This window comes from Chanos chanos, chromosome 1 (assembly GCF_902362185.1).
Source record: "Chanos chanos chromosome 1, fChaCha1.1, whole genome shotgun sequence".
Taxonomy (NCBI): Eukaryota; Metazoa; Chordata; class Actinopteri; order Gonorynchiformes; family Chanidae; genus Chanos; species Chanos chanos.
The window spans coordinates 7493769-7509860 of record NC_044495.1 but is presented as its reverse complement, the minus strand read 5'-3'; the positions used below and the strand labels follow the sequence as shown (position 1 = coordinate 7509860).

At 40.3% G+C, this 16092-nt stretch overlaps 1 protein-coding gene across 1 annotated transcript in view; it reads left to right on the top strand.

Moving 5' to 3' along the window:
* Window positions 1-749: 749 nt before the first annotated feature.
* mipol1 (mirror-image polydactyly 1) overlaps window positions 750-16092 on the top strand; it is a 52677-nt gene continuing 37334 nt past the window's right edge. Inside the window, 4 exon segments of the mRNA XM_030787743.1 lie at window positions 750-862; window positions 1815-1906; window positions 14257-14341; window positions 15466-15533. Of these exon segments, the coding sequence (XP_030643603.1) occupies window positions 750-862; window positions 1815-1906; window positions 14257-14341; window positions 15466-15533 (358 nt within the window).

The following is a 16092-nucleotide window of genomic DNA, read 5'->3' as shown; positions in this document are numbered from 1 at the left end:
AAGAAAGAAAGAAAGAAAGAAAGAAAGAAAGAAAGAAAAAGGTGTTTAAGATTGGATGTGGGCTACCACTGCTCACAGTTTGAGTTCTCCGCATCAATTATTTATCACCGACTGCTCTCTGGTGGACACATGAAGTAACAGGATTCCACATCTCACTTCCTACATTTTTTCCTTTGGTATCCAGAATGGAACGTGACACTGGCCAGCGGTAAACATCAGAGGAAATCTCAAATATGCCTATTTTCAAATACTTTTTCGTGGTAAGTTTAACGAGTCATTCCTTGATAGACGAAGGCAATTGATCTGTTGCTTGTGCTTATACTACTGTTAAGTAAGAAAACACTTCTTAAGAATTCCCTGTCGAAAAATACTTCCGACAGCGCTCCACAGAAAGTTAGTTAGCAAGCTAACTAGTTACATTGGAGTTATTGGTTTATATAAATATTTATGACCACGTGGTCAGTCAACACCAAAAACCAGAACCTCGCAAATTCTGACCAAAAGCAGCGAAAGAAGCGACAACTGAAAGACAGGGTCTCTCTTAATTGTTCTGTACAGCTAACAACACTTGGAAGTTTTTGTTTAATGCTGATCATACAGGCTGCGCTCAGGTAGTAGCGGTTTCAGGTCTTTGTGGGCCGGTTCTTTTTCATCATAGAGTCTCTTGTTCTCTTACTTATGTATCAAATTGCACGTGAGTTGGCCCAATGTATAAGTTACACTCTCTTGTCATTCTACACATCTTGTACATGGATACCAGAAGCATGGCCCACGATGTTAAAAATGCTCTTCAAAGGGCGAAACACAAAATATCGACCTTGGAAAATGAGCTGAATGTGAAGTAAGTAGCCTATTGTAGATTGTCATGCAAATGAGCAGACAGTTGATACCTGCTTGGGTCGCCGGTTGGTTGTAGCTCATAGCGGTCTGTCATAGCATGAAATGTACTTCTTGTTGTTGAGACAGTCTTCATATATGGGGCAGCAAATCAGTTTGAAAATGCAACACATTAGGGATGGATCACGACAGACTAGTGCAAATACTGCCCTTTGTTAGCCAAAAGAGCTGGGGATGTTTAGTTGTTAAACCAAGAGTTTCTGTCATTGAATTTTTTCGACGTTTTGAGCAACGCGTCCTTTTATCTCGCGATGGTGTGGTTCAAGTTATTTTGTTGCAGTAGATACTGTAAGACTTAAACATTTAAATAATTTGATCAGGTTACGAGCGACCGTTTTATCATGTGAGATTAACTAATGTTTTTGTTTTGTCGTAAAGGTATTCTTATTTAATTTAAGCCATCACAGGTGAAGCCCGTCATTAGTTTCTCCATGGGCCTTATTCATTCAGGGAAAGCGCAGAGCCGACCAGCTTAGTCTAAGTCCACTTGATGCATAGATAGTTTGTTTGGGATTTGAAGCGTATCTTCAACCAATTCCCCTGTATGCTATTCACCTCCACATTCATGCTCTTTTTAATCTTCACTGTCTTACTTTTCACTTAGGTTGTGAGAAAACCAGCATTGTATTTTTCCAGACTGCATACCATTCTTTTGGTTTCATTACGTACATAACAGAAGAATGATTATTAGCTCATTGCTGGAATGTTCTCCTTCCTCTGTGGAGACGTAGTTAAAGAGATTATCCTTTGCCTGTGCAGGGAACTGAGTCTTTAGCATATTACATTTTATTTATTTATTTATTTATCATTTAGACTTAAACTTGTCGTGAAAACATTGAGACACTGGACCGTTAATCCTGTGAAACAAGACAACAGAACTTAGCTTTAAAAACATGTCTTACTTTCCCCTTAATCAGAGAGAGCAGCTTGGAGAGTGAGAAAGACCACCATCCGTTCCCGTGGGCACATAAACCGGAGCTGAAAGATTCCCTCATTGATATGTACAAAGGTACATGTTCCTTCCCATGGCCTCCACTACACTGACAACTGACTTCTTCTCTAAATATTCTCCTGCAGACCATTCCGCTCTGTAGTTTCCCTTGTAATAAGACATATATGTTTGAATAGCATTTCTAATTCTGAACACGAGCAAGAAACAAATCAACAAATGAAAGATCCGGTCTCTCTGAACTGTTCTGGTCATGCTGTACAGCAGACAACACTTGGGAGTTTTTGGTGAAAGCTAATCAGACGGACAGTTCAAGTAGTAGAGGTGTAATTTTATATGAAGTGTTCCTAATGACTAAACTTATTAAGCATGGACAATATCGTAGATACCTAAGTGGTTTTATATGTAGGTGTAAACTGTTGTAATGTACTGTTGTTCTATGCATTGAAGTGGTTTGGTCACTAGTCTATTCTTACATATGTTTTGGGAGTATATAACTCTATAGTACACTGTTTACGCCCATACCAAAACTGTAGCATAACTGTACACTTGTGCAGAAACCAAACTGCAGATACCACCTGTAGTTATTATTTAGATACACGGTTATTATGGACATTTATCATGACGTTTCTGAGAATAGTGTGTATAAAGTGTGGGGTTAGAACCTCTCATGATTATTAGCAGTGACGTGTATTGGTTAGCTGTTGGAAGGCACGAGGCCACATCCTGTTGGTTTAAATTGATATTTCTCTGTATCTGGTAATATGCACTTATAACACCTTGCAACACTATAAAGAAAAAATCCAGTCCTTATTATTGAGGGGCAGTTGCTAATCCCATGTTTGAACAATGTGCAATTTTTCCTCTCCCTTTTCCTCCGTCGAAACTATATTTGGTGTTACAAGTGTGTATATGCTAATAGTAACAGGCCTAAGCAAATTATATCAGATGACCACTAGAGGGCACCCTTACCATTTCAAAAAGTTACGTGGATCCTGTTTAATTCATCTTCGGCAAGCCTGAAGGTATTAGATATCATATTACAAGGCACATCCTGCATATAATCTTTTATTTATTTATTTATTTTTTACAGTATCTTACAAATAGCGTTCTTTAAGATTTTTTTTATTTGATAAATCCTCCCCTCTGGCAAGATAAAGAGAACATGGTATCCACATGAATATGTCATGTTTGAACTATTAGAAATGATATTTTTGAAGGTAATTCAAGTTATATGTTTGAATGGTGCAGTAGTATATTTAACAGATGTTAACCCATTTTTTTTTTCTTTTTTAAACTTTTACCGGAGCACTCCTGGGTCAGTGTAAAAGCACATGATGATTCTGGTCTCCTTTGGTTAATTGTTTCATTCTCTGGTACAGTATCAGTTTGCTTAAGCTTTGACCAAAACTCAGCTAGGCTCATGTAAATGAACTGGAAGGACTAGACTGAAGCGTTGTACACCCTTAACTTTTTGTCCTGTGGCATTGTTTGTTTTTGTCGTATCACCTTCAGTTGCTTTTTTTCTACAATATGCGAACACATCCTGCTATATTACTGCCTAACCCTGTACATCCTAGTGATGGGTGGAGACTAAGAACTAGAACAGGATCTTGCCTGGCATGTATCCTGATACTCTTACCCAGCAGCAAGGTGTGCGCACGCACACACGTACTTGCATGCGTAAGTGGTTGCAAGCCCATGTTTTTTGCTTGTTTTTTTTTTTTTGTTTTTTTTGAGGGGGGTGGGGTGGGTTGGAGTGCGGGGGTGTTGACACCGCTGCTGTGTATGGTACACGTTCAAATGAAAACCGCGTTCCGAACTTGAGAGGACACAGCATACGAGTGAAAGCAGATAGGGGAGAAAAAAAGACATGTTCGTTGTCACCTCCTTCATAGGTATTGATCCTAAACGTAAAACAACTTTTCTGCCTGAAAGCAGAGAGCCCGACCCACGCTGGTGACGTAACAGGTGTCAGTCAGGTCTTTTGCTTGGAAGGACTTCTCTGCATGAATAAGCTTTTAGGATTATCAGACGGAAAGATCAGATGATCGTGTCCAACTTTGCCTCAAGGGCAGTCAAAATTAATGAGAAATCTGATTCTGCGATGTATTAAAATAAAGGCGTCGTTTTGCCTTTGAACATAGTGAGTCACACAACATCACTGGCGTAAGGCTGACGAAAACAAAATAATACGCATATTTATTATAATATCTGAAAAAAGACACAGTTGTTGAAGTCTGCGTAGGTCTGTTTCGATTTTCTGGACTAAAAGCTGGTAGATTTACTCTGTTGAATTTCGTATGGGACTCCCCAACTCCTGGCAAACTGCCCTGGCATACTGTGTTCATGTGGGCCACCCCTATGTTTTATGCTCTGGTGGACTCACGCTGCATTTTCTGCTGGGATTTAAAGTGAATGAAGCTGCTCTTAACAGAAAATAATTTATTTCATTCATACTATGAATGTTTTGTTGAAAGACTTTGTTTGTTTAAGGATAACGTTCAGCAATTCATGTGACCTAATCGGAGCCTTTTTGGGTTTTTTTTTTTTTGTTTTGTTTTTTATTAAATCCAAAATTAGGTTTCACACTTTGGAAATGGCATTAGCTTGAGACGGTACGTGTTCCGTGGTCCCGCTGACCGTGTTTGTCTCTCATTGTTTGGGATGAGCTACTGAAAAAGGCAGGGTCATGTTATTCCAACAGATCTGTGCTGTGTTGTTGATGTTTTCTCACACTGGTAGTAAACTGTTCTTTTTACAGTTTAAATTCAAAGCGTACTTGCACAGTCCACAATAACAAACATGTTGGGTATCCTACGGAGCAGAACTGGCATTCCCAACTAAGGATGAAAAAGGGCTACAGTCTCAACAAGCTTTGTTCTTAGCAGGTGGATTGACCCCTGACTTAACCCCTGCTCTCCCACCCTTGGCGTCAGCCTCCCGGCCAGGAAATGTGCTGTTTAGTCCTATCCGCTCCACACTGCCCACAGCAGCTGGTTCGGTTCACGGCCAACGCGTCGCCTCTCTCTCTCTCTCTCTCTCTCTCTCTCTCTCTCTCTCTCTCTCTCTCTCTGTCCGTGGACTTTACCACCAGCCACCCACTTGCACATCGCTCTCCCCTTCCTAACCCCGTTTTGCCTTGTGGGGGCAAGAGGCGCGTTTGCAGGCTTCCATGTGGGTCCCATTGAAGTTCAAAATCCCTGGAATTGAGTGCCGTGCGGCCTAACTGGCTGGCCTGCTCCCCTAAGTGGGTGGTCCCCGGCAGCCCAGGGTTTGAGGCACACAGACAGAGGGATTCCACAGCCTCTGTCCTCTTTTGTCTCACTGTGTTGGTTTAAGGAATAGACCCAGGGTGGGCACTGCTGAACTGTGGTAGGGATGATTATTCTAATCTGAGGCGAGAAGATGCTTGGCGGATACACACACGCACACGCACGCCCACACACACACACACACACACAAACACAAATACAAATACAACTATTGACAAACCCAAGGTAGGCTAGGGCATATTGCGTTTTTTTGTTTGTTTGTTTGTTTGTTTGTTTGTTTGTTTTTAAAGCATTTTTTTATGTCCTGGAAACAATAATCCAAATATTTTGTGTGAGCTTTATTTATTTTATTTGTATTGAATACTTTTAAATATGGAAGTGAAGGTGTATTGGAGCAGTTGCTTTCATCGGAGAGGCTGTCAGTAGAAAAAGCTCACTTGCCAAAGGAGCTAGTCATCATCAGTATTAGTCATGTTTCTAACTCTTCATTGGAAAACACGCTCATAGCACGATACTAATGAGCCGCTTAATTGTTTTGGCGCCAGTCCTAAAAATATGTGGCTTTTTTTTTTAAGTTGAGTAAGCTTTGATGTTGCAAGGAAAGTATTTTTTTTACAAGATGCAGACAACCCTGCACAGAGGCCTCCTTTTAGATGCTCTTGCAGTTCCCGATAGCCTGTCTTTTAGTTTCTGCTCTGAGATTCCAAGCGACCTGGTGACGGCCTACGAATCAGAGAGAGGAAAACAAACAAGGCTGGCTTTCTCTCTGAACCACAGATGCTCGGGAAATGTTTGAACAGGAACCAATTCAAATGGTCACTTCTATGGCCTGTGTTCAAACATCAAGTGCTACTGAGGAGCAAGTGCTCTGGTCTTATTGCCCTGAGTCTCCTCTCAGCCCTCAGTCATATTCAGAGCCCCGTACGGGCAGTGAGGATCCTCGAACAATGATAGTGCTACTTCACACTGTGGGATTCGTAGTGAGGTGATTCAGGTCTCGATCAGTTTTTTGCTGAGCATCCTCAAATTTGAGATGTTGAAGTTTTTATTCGGTGGGAATATATCACACAATACTGAGCGATTTGAACGGAACTCTTTTTTATTTATTTATTTATTTAATCATTATTTTGCTAATATTGAACAATTTAAAAGTGCGATTTGCTAACCTCACAAAAGCAGTAAACTCTATGTTTTAGTTTTTTGTATGTAGAGGGGTTTTTTTTTTTTTTCCTTTATTTGTTTTTTTTTTTTTTTTCCAAACAAAACTCTCCCAAGTATGAATCTTGGATCAATTTGCATGTACTCTTAAAAGCGTAAGTATCTGTAATTTGACCAAAGCACATTTCCATCAGCAAATAAGGTTAAAAATATGTTACTGTTTGCGAGACAGTTCTTTCAGGTTCTCTGTAAATATTTGCCAAGATGTACATCCCTGAGCATACGTCGCCACCTACGTACTTTAGGATCCTCCGCTTCTACAACACAATTTAAGAGCTTCCAAATCTGTGTGTTATAACCCTTTATGAAACTCATTTGTTTCAAATGTTCTTCGGCTCAATAGAAACTCTCGGGAATGTTCTGGAGTGTTGACACTACCGGCTCAACACTGTGGTCTTTCGCTGTTGTGTGAAGGACAGGTCGTAGCACAGGCATTGCTCATCCTTCACACACACAAAAAAAAAAGTGAACAGAAAAGAAAATGACAGAAAAGCTCTGTTTGGATTTCGTAGTGGTGCGTTGCAAAAAGTTCGGCTTTGTAATGCGTGTTGGAGAAAGGATTTTCTGAACAAAGGGAGATGTGTTTGCCAAAGATCCTTGCACCCCCGGGCATGCGTGTGGTTCAGCGTGTAGACCTGGGGCGAAATGGCATATTTTTGGTATACTTATGACTTTTATGACCGTTTGACTGTTGCCCTAACGAGGCAGGTGTGAAATGCATTTATGCGTAAGATTTTATTCGTCACTACCAACGCTTTACCTCTTTTTACTCGTTTTGGGTGAATAGTCTCATATGCGTGTGTTTTTGTGATAGTAATTCCGTATAAAAGCGCAATATATTGATTATGTTGTAGTGCACTGCTATGTTGTGTTCTCTCATTACATAGCACTAAACCATTGCACATGCTGCAGTTTCGACTACTGTACCTGTACATATGTAAACAGTTTTCTGGTTGACGTGTCATATTAAAAAAAAAAAAAAAAAAAAAAATCAACAGCTATCGAGAATTAAAGCATGAAGATATACACAGTAATGAGGTTGAGAGGTCAAAATTGTCAGTTCAAACTCTTCTCATTTGACAGCTGACCTTGAGTTGACATTGGCAGAGAACCCCACCCCTCTTGTATGGCGTCTTGAAAATGACTAATAACACTTCCACTCCCGTGACGCCAGTTCGCACCAGTTTCACAACTTCTCCTGCCACAATGAGGCTTTGTTTGGTCCGTTTTTAGACGCTTAAGTTAAAATGCTTTTAACCCCGTGCTTTGAACTTTGAAAAATTTATGTGTTCGTGGGTGAGGATTTTCTTTTTTTCCGCAGTCAACAGATATGATGTAAAAGATTGGCCTCATTTTTGGCTTCATTCGCACTCCTCACAAGTCTCTCCCCCCTCATTCAAAGGTAGATCTGTAAGAATTAGAGGTGTTGGTGGTTTTGTTATTTGACATTTTGTTTCTTTCTTACTGCCCCCAGCATATACATTAAGCCACACGCTTCTGAAATAGGAAAAAGAAACCTTTTCATCGTGTTTTCTCTTCCACTATCGACAGCATTAAGCTCATCGTCAAATAACTTCTCCACTCACCCTCCCAAATGTTAGCCAATGCAAATCTGAGCTTAGCCCTATATTTACACAGACGATTTTGAGGTTACTGTCGGTGAATAAACTTGGGGATCCTTGAAATTTTCCTCTATTGATGTGATAAAAATTAAACGAAACAAATGAGCTATTTGTTAAAGTGATTTAGTTGAAACAAAGCCCCCCTTTTTTTTTTCCTCACTTCAATATACAACTCAGCCGTGAGTGAGGTGGTAAAGACAGTATTTTGAGTGACACAGAGAGTCAGTTAGTGGCTATTATCTCATACCTCACTGTTTTCAATTCTGTTGGCAGCATTTAATATTTTATCTCTTCTACGGAGTCTATCAGAGTAGTTCCGAATTTTTATATTCCCTATTGTCCCTTTCTGAGGAGAGATATCAAGTCAACCCCCCCCCCCCCCCAGTGTGAATACCGATTCCCAAAGGAGATTGACAGATTTGAAGCCTGCAGGTGAAGCTAAATGACTTGTTTTCTGAAGGAAACAATCACTTAATTCGTTGTTTTTATTTCGGTCAGTCCATATTTTTATATTTATAGAATGTTAAGACCCCTCTCATCTATTGCAATAAATTAATACTTAAATATCAGTCAGTATGATGATTAATCAGATGTTTCCTATGTCATACTTCAAGTACTTTCTTTCACAGTATGTTTATGTTATTATAGTTTTTTGAGCATGTAGCATGTCCAAGATCAGTTTTAGATCATGTTTCATGTAGTGGTTGTTCCCATTTGCATCCTTGAGAAATCCCCTGTTACACTCAACATGTCAAAATTAATTACATTTGGTGTCATTCAAACAAGTACATTGCCTGTGAATGACATTAATTATAGAGCAGATTATCCATGTACTATTCACACATTTGTTAGCTTAGTCCGTAAGAAAGATTTCTGTGTATTCATCCAGCGGCATGAAAAATTAAACAACTCTGAAAGCGACTGGAATTCATGTCTTATGGATTCGAGTTGCAATATACGTGTTTCTTTTTTCTGTACAATTTGCACAAAAGTGCCCATAATTGATACAGTTGGTAAACTCTATCAGAGATGCAAATTGGATTGTTTCACTGGTCATGGATAACCACTATCAGGCATTGCCTGTCATCTTCCCCAGCACAACTTTCTGAGAGACTAATGTTATCGAGGTCTTGATAAACCAATGACTTATTTTTTCTAGCATTTTCTTTTGTTTAATATTTACATATGTCTCTTTTTTTTTTTTTTTTTAGTTTTTCTGGGTTATCACTCAATCCTGTGTTCAGAGGCAGGGGTTAGTTCCATATTTAGTTCATCTGAATTTTGTTTAAGATTAACTGTTAGACATCTGCATAAAAAGTTCTCGTTCTGAAGTGTGACTCTGTAGGTTTTAGATACGAATCAGTCTAACGTCTTGTGTCTGTGCTGTTCATTGGGCAGTAAATGCTATATTAAACATGTAGACATTCAGTGTGTGGTGGAGCACTGGGACCATGCTCTATTAAACCAGAAGCAGTGCCTTGAGCAGGAATGCTTCCTTACCTCTCTCTCTCTCATTCTCTCTCTCTCTCTCTCTCTCATTCTCTCTCTCTCTCTCTCTCTCTCAAGGCTCCTGGATCTCCCCCACACCCAAATTAGCCGGATCTTTGGAAAATGAGGCACTCATCCCGGCAGATTTGGCGGGTCATTGCGCTGTACCTCTCTTAATGCCGAGGGATCAGTACTCCCGGGCCTTGTTTGATGGCACCAAGTATGGATCCATCAGGGGGATCCAAGACAGCTCTGATTCTCTCATTCTCTCCCCAGCCACACCGGCTCAATTCAATTACCACCGCGCCAGCCCTGAGAATGAGCTTACGCCAGTAAGGCCGATCTCGCCGCGGCACAGAACCCACTCCGCCTATTAGACATTTCAATCAGGCGAGGGATGTGCCTCTGAGAACATTCTGGTAATGTAAGAGCCTCAGTGCTAATCGCGCGGACTTGATTAGCTGTCATTGAACCCGTAGAAGTGTGACGATAGTGACTGATTAGACGCCGTTCCGGTTTGCATTTTGTTCTTCGACGTAGTATTTTTATGTCGTACGAGCGTTATCGCTGGGCTGAGGTGAATTGTGATGCGACACTCTGTTGTTCACAAGCTGGTCCTGAGCTGGAGTTTCCAGGATCTTTAATAATCTAAAATAACTACACACGTGAAACTGCTTTGCACCTCTGCAAGAATTTAGTATCTGGGTAACAGCGTTGCCAATAGGAACAAAAGCCTTTTGAACTATGGCCTTTTCAAAGGCCTTTGTGTTCATTCTTTGGTCCCCTCTTACCCAGTCCAGCTCTTTCTATGCCCTCTGTGCTTATCTTATGGAAATGGTTAATAATCTACAAGGCTGGATCAATATTTGTAGTCTAGTGGTCCACAACCTGACAGTTATTTCCAAATGCTGCTTCAAATCTTGAAAAATTCAATTCAATATGAAATCGGAGAGTTCAAAGTTCAGGCCTATCGCAAAAGTTCAGACGGCGTGCACTGAAATTCTCGTTGACACAAATGAACTTTCTGCCTCTTTTTTTTTTTCTCTCAAGAAACTACTGTTGTAACACAGTCCAATACAATATGCCCTATAGGTATCCGAGTAATTAATATCTTTGGTTCAAATTACGTACAGGCCTTTATCTTTTTTTTTTTTTTTTTTTTTCAGTTACTCCTGAATGGAATTAAGTATTGACACATTTCCATTTCTCAAAAACAGACTTTACTTGTTTAGTAAGTGAGTCGGTGCTTGGCAGCTGTCTGGAGACTCATTTGCATGGGCAGGTAGATCCTGCACGATAAAGGAACTGCAGATCTACCTGAAGATATCTTGTTTTCTTTTGGCGGTTTCCACCGCATACTGCTGGTTCGGGTCATGCTATTATTGGAAGGGAAACTTGAGTTAAAATGAATATTTCGTGTCGTCTTGTCGTTGATAAATGACTTGAGCCAACTCCCCTGCCCACAGCTTCGTAATTACAGGTTTGAATGAGTGTCACTGTTAACGTGTCCGTTGGACAGGTGCACATTGTAACCGATTGATGTAACACTGTCTTTTTTTTCTTTTTCTTTTTTTCTTTTTTTTTTGAGAACAGGAGGAGCTACGAGTCAATAAAATCTTTTTGATCCTGGAAAAGTCAAGTCCGTTCAGCGGTTTACGACAGTCCGTGACAATCAAATTACACAGCGGGTGCTTCGCCAGGTGCCACAAGTCCTCCATCCTATGTAATGCTTCTGTTTACCCGCGTGAAATCCATTCATGTCGGCGTTTTCCAGGAGAACCACAAGCATGCTCGCACAATTAAACCTGCTTTGAGTTTCTCTCTCCAGATTAATGTCCGTATCAAAATTCATAAAGAATCGGGGAGATGTGAAGACTGAGCTGGCGGATTCACAGGGATTTCATATGAAGCCCATTTAATCAGTCTGACACTGTTATTAATATTCATTAAGTCAGCTGGAATAGAAATGACAGGCTGAGGAATCTTCGAAACTTTTGCCGCAGAAATGTATTAAACGCAGCTTAAAAAATTAATGGAATTTGGTTTATATTAGGCAGAAATGCAAAACCCCCTGTATTGGTCGTCTGAAATTAGGCTTAGACGATTCTTTTTGAAGAAATCTTATCTTTGACAGACATCAAAGGCGTTTTCAATGAATGCGACGCATGAATGGTCATTTAAAAGGATTTAAACACATTACGCTGCAATAATTGTACATGAATAATAAGTAGCTCACAGAGGCAATTAGCTTTAAGTCTACAAGACAGGAAAATGAAGATCACAGGAAGACAGTAAAGGACAAAAGGAAAATGAGAAAAGTTTGAAAAGAGAGATAAAGAGGTTTTTAAGAAGCGAAAGCTTTATCAATTTGATCTATCTCTCACATTTATTACCAACAGTAAATAACTCATATCTGTTACCAGAAGGCATTAACGAATTGTCTTTCTAGTGGGCATTCTGAATGTTGACAAACACAACATTCTGTCTGACATGCCTGACATCCTCTTGTGTATTTTTCCCTTTCAGGTGAATCCAGAATGCTCTCAAATCATTCAGTCATGACTTGTGTGACAGTTAACAAACAGACCTGACCCCACCTTTTTTCTCCTTTCCATTATCTCTCCTGCTGTATCTCAGTGAGCTCGTCTGTATTTTCATGGCTTTCTTCCAAACCGTGGCGACAAAAAAAAAAAAAAAGAAGTTCCTAATTGGCCATGTTACTTTTATAGCTGTTACATTTATAACTGAACTGAAAGAACCAGTAACAGTAAGTTCTTTGGAACTCTCCTCGGAATGCAATAAAATACAATTTGCCACCCATTCTGTATTGATTGCCAGTGCGATCTAATGTGTTTGCATGTGTGTGTCTGTGTGTGTGTGTGTGTGTGTGTGTGTGTGTAGCTGTAGCCATTTGCCCTCTCTGCAGTAATTCTAATGACCTATTAATCAGTCATGAAGGTGCTGTAGATTATGTAAAAATGTAGATTTGATGCAAATGCACCATCTGGAGCTCCACAGCAACTCCCCAAAAGGAGCAGGCCTCCCCATTACACTCTGCTGAATATCAAACTTTCATTATGTCGCAGGAGGAGGGAGAGCACGTTTCTATTTTTCCAGATCGGATTATTGGAACATATTAATTTCATTAAAGTCTGTTTCTGGCAATTCTCTGAGGGAGCTGTGTCAATCAATGAATCAATCAAAACTTGTTTGGTAAAGCGCCCGCTTTTTTTTTTTTTTTTTTTTCGGTTGTTTTTTTCTGGGGTTGCTGGCAGTGTGCCTGGCAGAAAATTATGAGAATATTGAAAGGTCAGGTTTGTATGCTCTCTGGGTTGTTTTTTTTTTTTTTTTTTTTGCCGTTCTCTCTTTTTTCAAAGCTACTTTCTCGTGTTCATGTTAGAGGATTACGACACTTCTGAGCCAAAACCTGCTCGCTTAAAAAGCCTTTTCCTCCGCCCTCTCCCTGAAACTCCCGACGCAAAAAGTCTATCACCGGGATTAATGGAACCCTGCAGCTACTCTCACAAAAAGCCAGTTGTCCGTTCACGCCTCACTGTGTCTGAGCTGAATGGTGTGTGAGCGGTGTGTGAGCGGTGTGTGAGCAGTGTGTGCTGGCTTACAACGCAGGGATAAAGTTCTACTGGCATCTGCCCCGGGGGTCACCCACCCGCCTTGCACCCAACCTCCCAAGAGCACTCTCATTTCTGTCTCCATCACTTTCTCTCTCTCTCTCTCTCTCTCTCTCTCTCTCTCTCTCTCTCTCTGTCTCTGTCTCACTCTCTCTCTCTCTGTCTCACTCTCTGTCCCCATTTTCCAGGCTTATGTGATGTAGCACTCTTTACTCTGACCGAAAAGCGCAATCTTTTTAATGATCTTACTTCCTCTACTGAACTTAAGATGACCTTGGGGTTTTTTTTTTTTAGTTTGTTTGTTTTTTGTTTTTGGAAGATTACATTAAGAGGTCAGAGAAGATTCTGATGAAAATGAAGAGTTTTGATGAAGTTTTTTACAGAACTGTGCTTTACAGACCGTTAAATTGGTTCACCACAAGAGCGTTTTAGCCAAATAATGGTTGTATGTAGAAATGCAGCATATAGCAGCGGCGGTTTGAGGGGATCTTCTCTGTCCAGATCTCATTTGGACAGAGACTCAGTGAAAACGCAACTCTATCCAAACCATATCAGGCTTTTGTCTTAGCAACTTCACCACTAGAGGGTAGCCCTCCCCAACTTCTCCTCCGTGTCGTTAAGCAACAGGATCTGCCTCTTAACGTCAGTGTTTCTCCTAATTGCCTCCTGTCTGTTTGTTGCTTGCTTTCGAATTAACTTGAGTTTATGCAACTAAACCGCCCAACATCATTTAATTACACCTGAGGAGCTGAACTTTAATTTATGGTTCCTAACAAGGATTCCGATTTGACTCGAGCCGAATTAAACGGCTTGTTTGCTTTTCTCGTAGCTAAAAGCATTAAAACGATTGTGCGACTGGATTATGTTTCGTTAATTGCCGACATTCATTAGCCTCTTTAAACTGTTCGGTAGAGCGCGTGTTGCACAGTGGAGAGGATAAGACGATGACTTATAGCACAATTTCACTCGTCAAATTAAAGCTGCCCGTCTTGTTTTGCTATACCCCCAGAGGTTATTAAGGATCACTCTCCACCAAAGTACCCCCAGAAATCATATTGACAGGCTGTAATTAATACTAACCTTTCTAAGTCTAATAGAGAGTCACTGCAGATGATGAAAAGCATTTTTTTTTCAGTGATATTAATCACACCCCTCCACTTTCCTTTATATATTTCTAGCTAATCCCAAAGTCAATGAGGAACTGAAACAGAGACTGCCATCCTCAGTCAAGCACCATTGTTCAGAGACCACACCACAACTTGGGTAAAGATGCCTCGCGCTGTCTATCTCTGTCTCTCTCTCTCTCTCTCTCTCTCTCTGTCTCTCTCTCTTTCACTCTCTGTTCATTTTACATTGTTTGTCAATGGCTTTCACCCACATGTGACAATTAAGGATGAGTTTTAATATGTGAGAATGTTTATGAGTGTACATTGCCACTGGTGATTACGCGCTGTAGTGATGTTTCTACGCTGAGGTATGTTTTCCTAAATCCAAACGTGATGTTACAGTGTTTAAAAATCAGCTGCTAGTTTAGTTTGCACGTCTCTAGTCAAATGCAGATCTAAATTGGATACAAATACAAGGTCTGTTCAGGGAACGTGCGTGAGTGTGAGCGTGAGCGTGTGTGTGTGTGTGTGCACGTGTGTGTGTGTGTGCATGTGTGCGTGTGTGCGTGCGTGTGTGCGTGCGTGTGTGCGTGCGTGTGTGTGTGTGTGCGCGTGTGCGTGCGTGTGTGGGTGTGTGTGTGAGTGTGTGTGCATGCATGCGTGTGTGTGTATGTGTGCGCGTGTGTGTGCATGCGTGTGCGCGCGTGTGTGCCTGTATGAGTATAAGCACTGCTTCATCAGTCTCACAGTTACCATGATAGAATGCACGAACCATATACCACCCTTACTCACTACTGTAGACCTCTAAGGTTATTCCAACTGAAAATGTCTTTTTTTTCCCATAAATACAACTAAAGATACTAATGATTAATTACAAAAAAATGAACTATAGTGAACTGCCATGCAACAACAACAACAACAACAACAACAACAACAATTACAAATGAACTTAAGCATTCACATCAGTGGTATAAACCATTATTCAATATAACCTTATTGGATAGTACAAGGAGATCAAAGTAAATCAAACACAGTAAAAAAAATTGTCCCATCAAACGCAGCACTCTGATAGGTGATGTGTTTTAATGTCGACTTCTCCAGTTCTTCACTCTTCCAAAATCTTGTGCTAGAACTCCACTTCCTTTTCTGTTTTACTCAGCTACTGAATAACTCGTGTCTAAATTCAGTGTCCAGTGTAAGACAAAAAAAAATGATCCACTTAAGTGTTTTTTTTTTTGTTTCATTTTGTTTTATTTTCTGTCTTGTCATCCTGTTTTGTAGATTGTCTGGTCAGGACACAGACAAATCGCAAACTGTATCAGCAGCACTCAAGAAAAAGCTTCCTCAAGGTACCGTTAAAAACCGTTTTCTTTTTTTTTTATAACTCCAGTGATGATCAAAGCAACACTTTTCTCCCTCTGAGTCGATTCGTATGAACAAATCAAATAGAAAATCAAACAGTTTGGGTTTTTCTCGACACAAAACGAATAAATCGTACTTTGTTAGTCTCTCTCTCTCTCTTCTGTATCAAGATCATTGTTTCTATTGGATTATTTTCCGTCCTCCATATCCAGGACGTGGATCCTCACGGCACGCTGTAGCCCTCTCTCCTTTTCTCTCTCCTATCTTCCCCTCGCCTGCATGTTTAGTAATACTAGCCTAGTCTACACATTTTTAAAAATTGGATCTCTGTTTACCTGTGAACTGTTTTTGTTTTGTTTTTTTAAACACTAGTCCAGACAAAGTAAAACAAACAAACAAACAAACAAATATGTAATTACGTTATCATGCCCGGTCTGCATGCTAATCTGTTGTCAAATAACTTTCTTCAGCGTCTGATCGTGTTGGTGACACCGCTATTTAAATAAACTAGTTAGAATAACAATGGGCGATAAACAGAGTATTTAC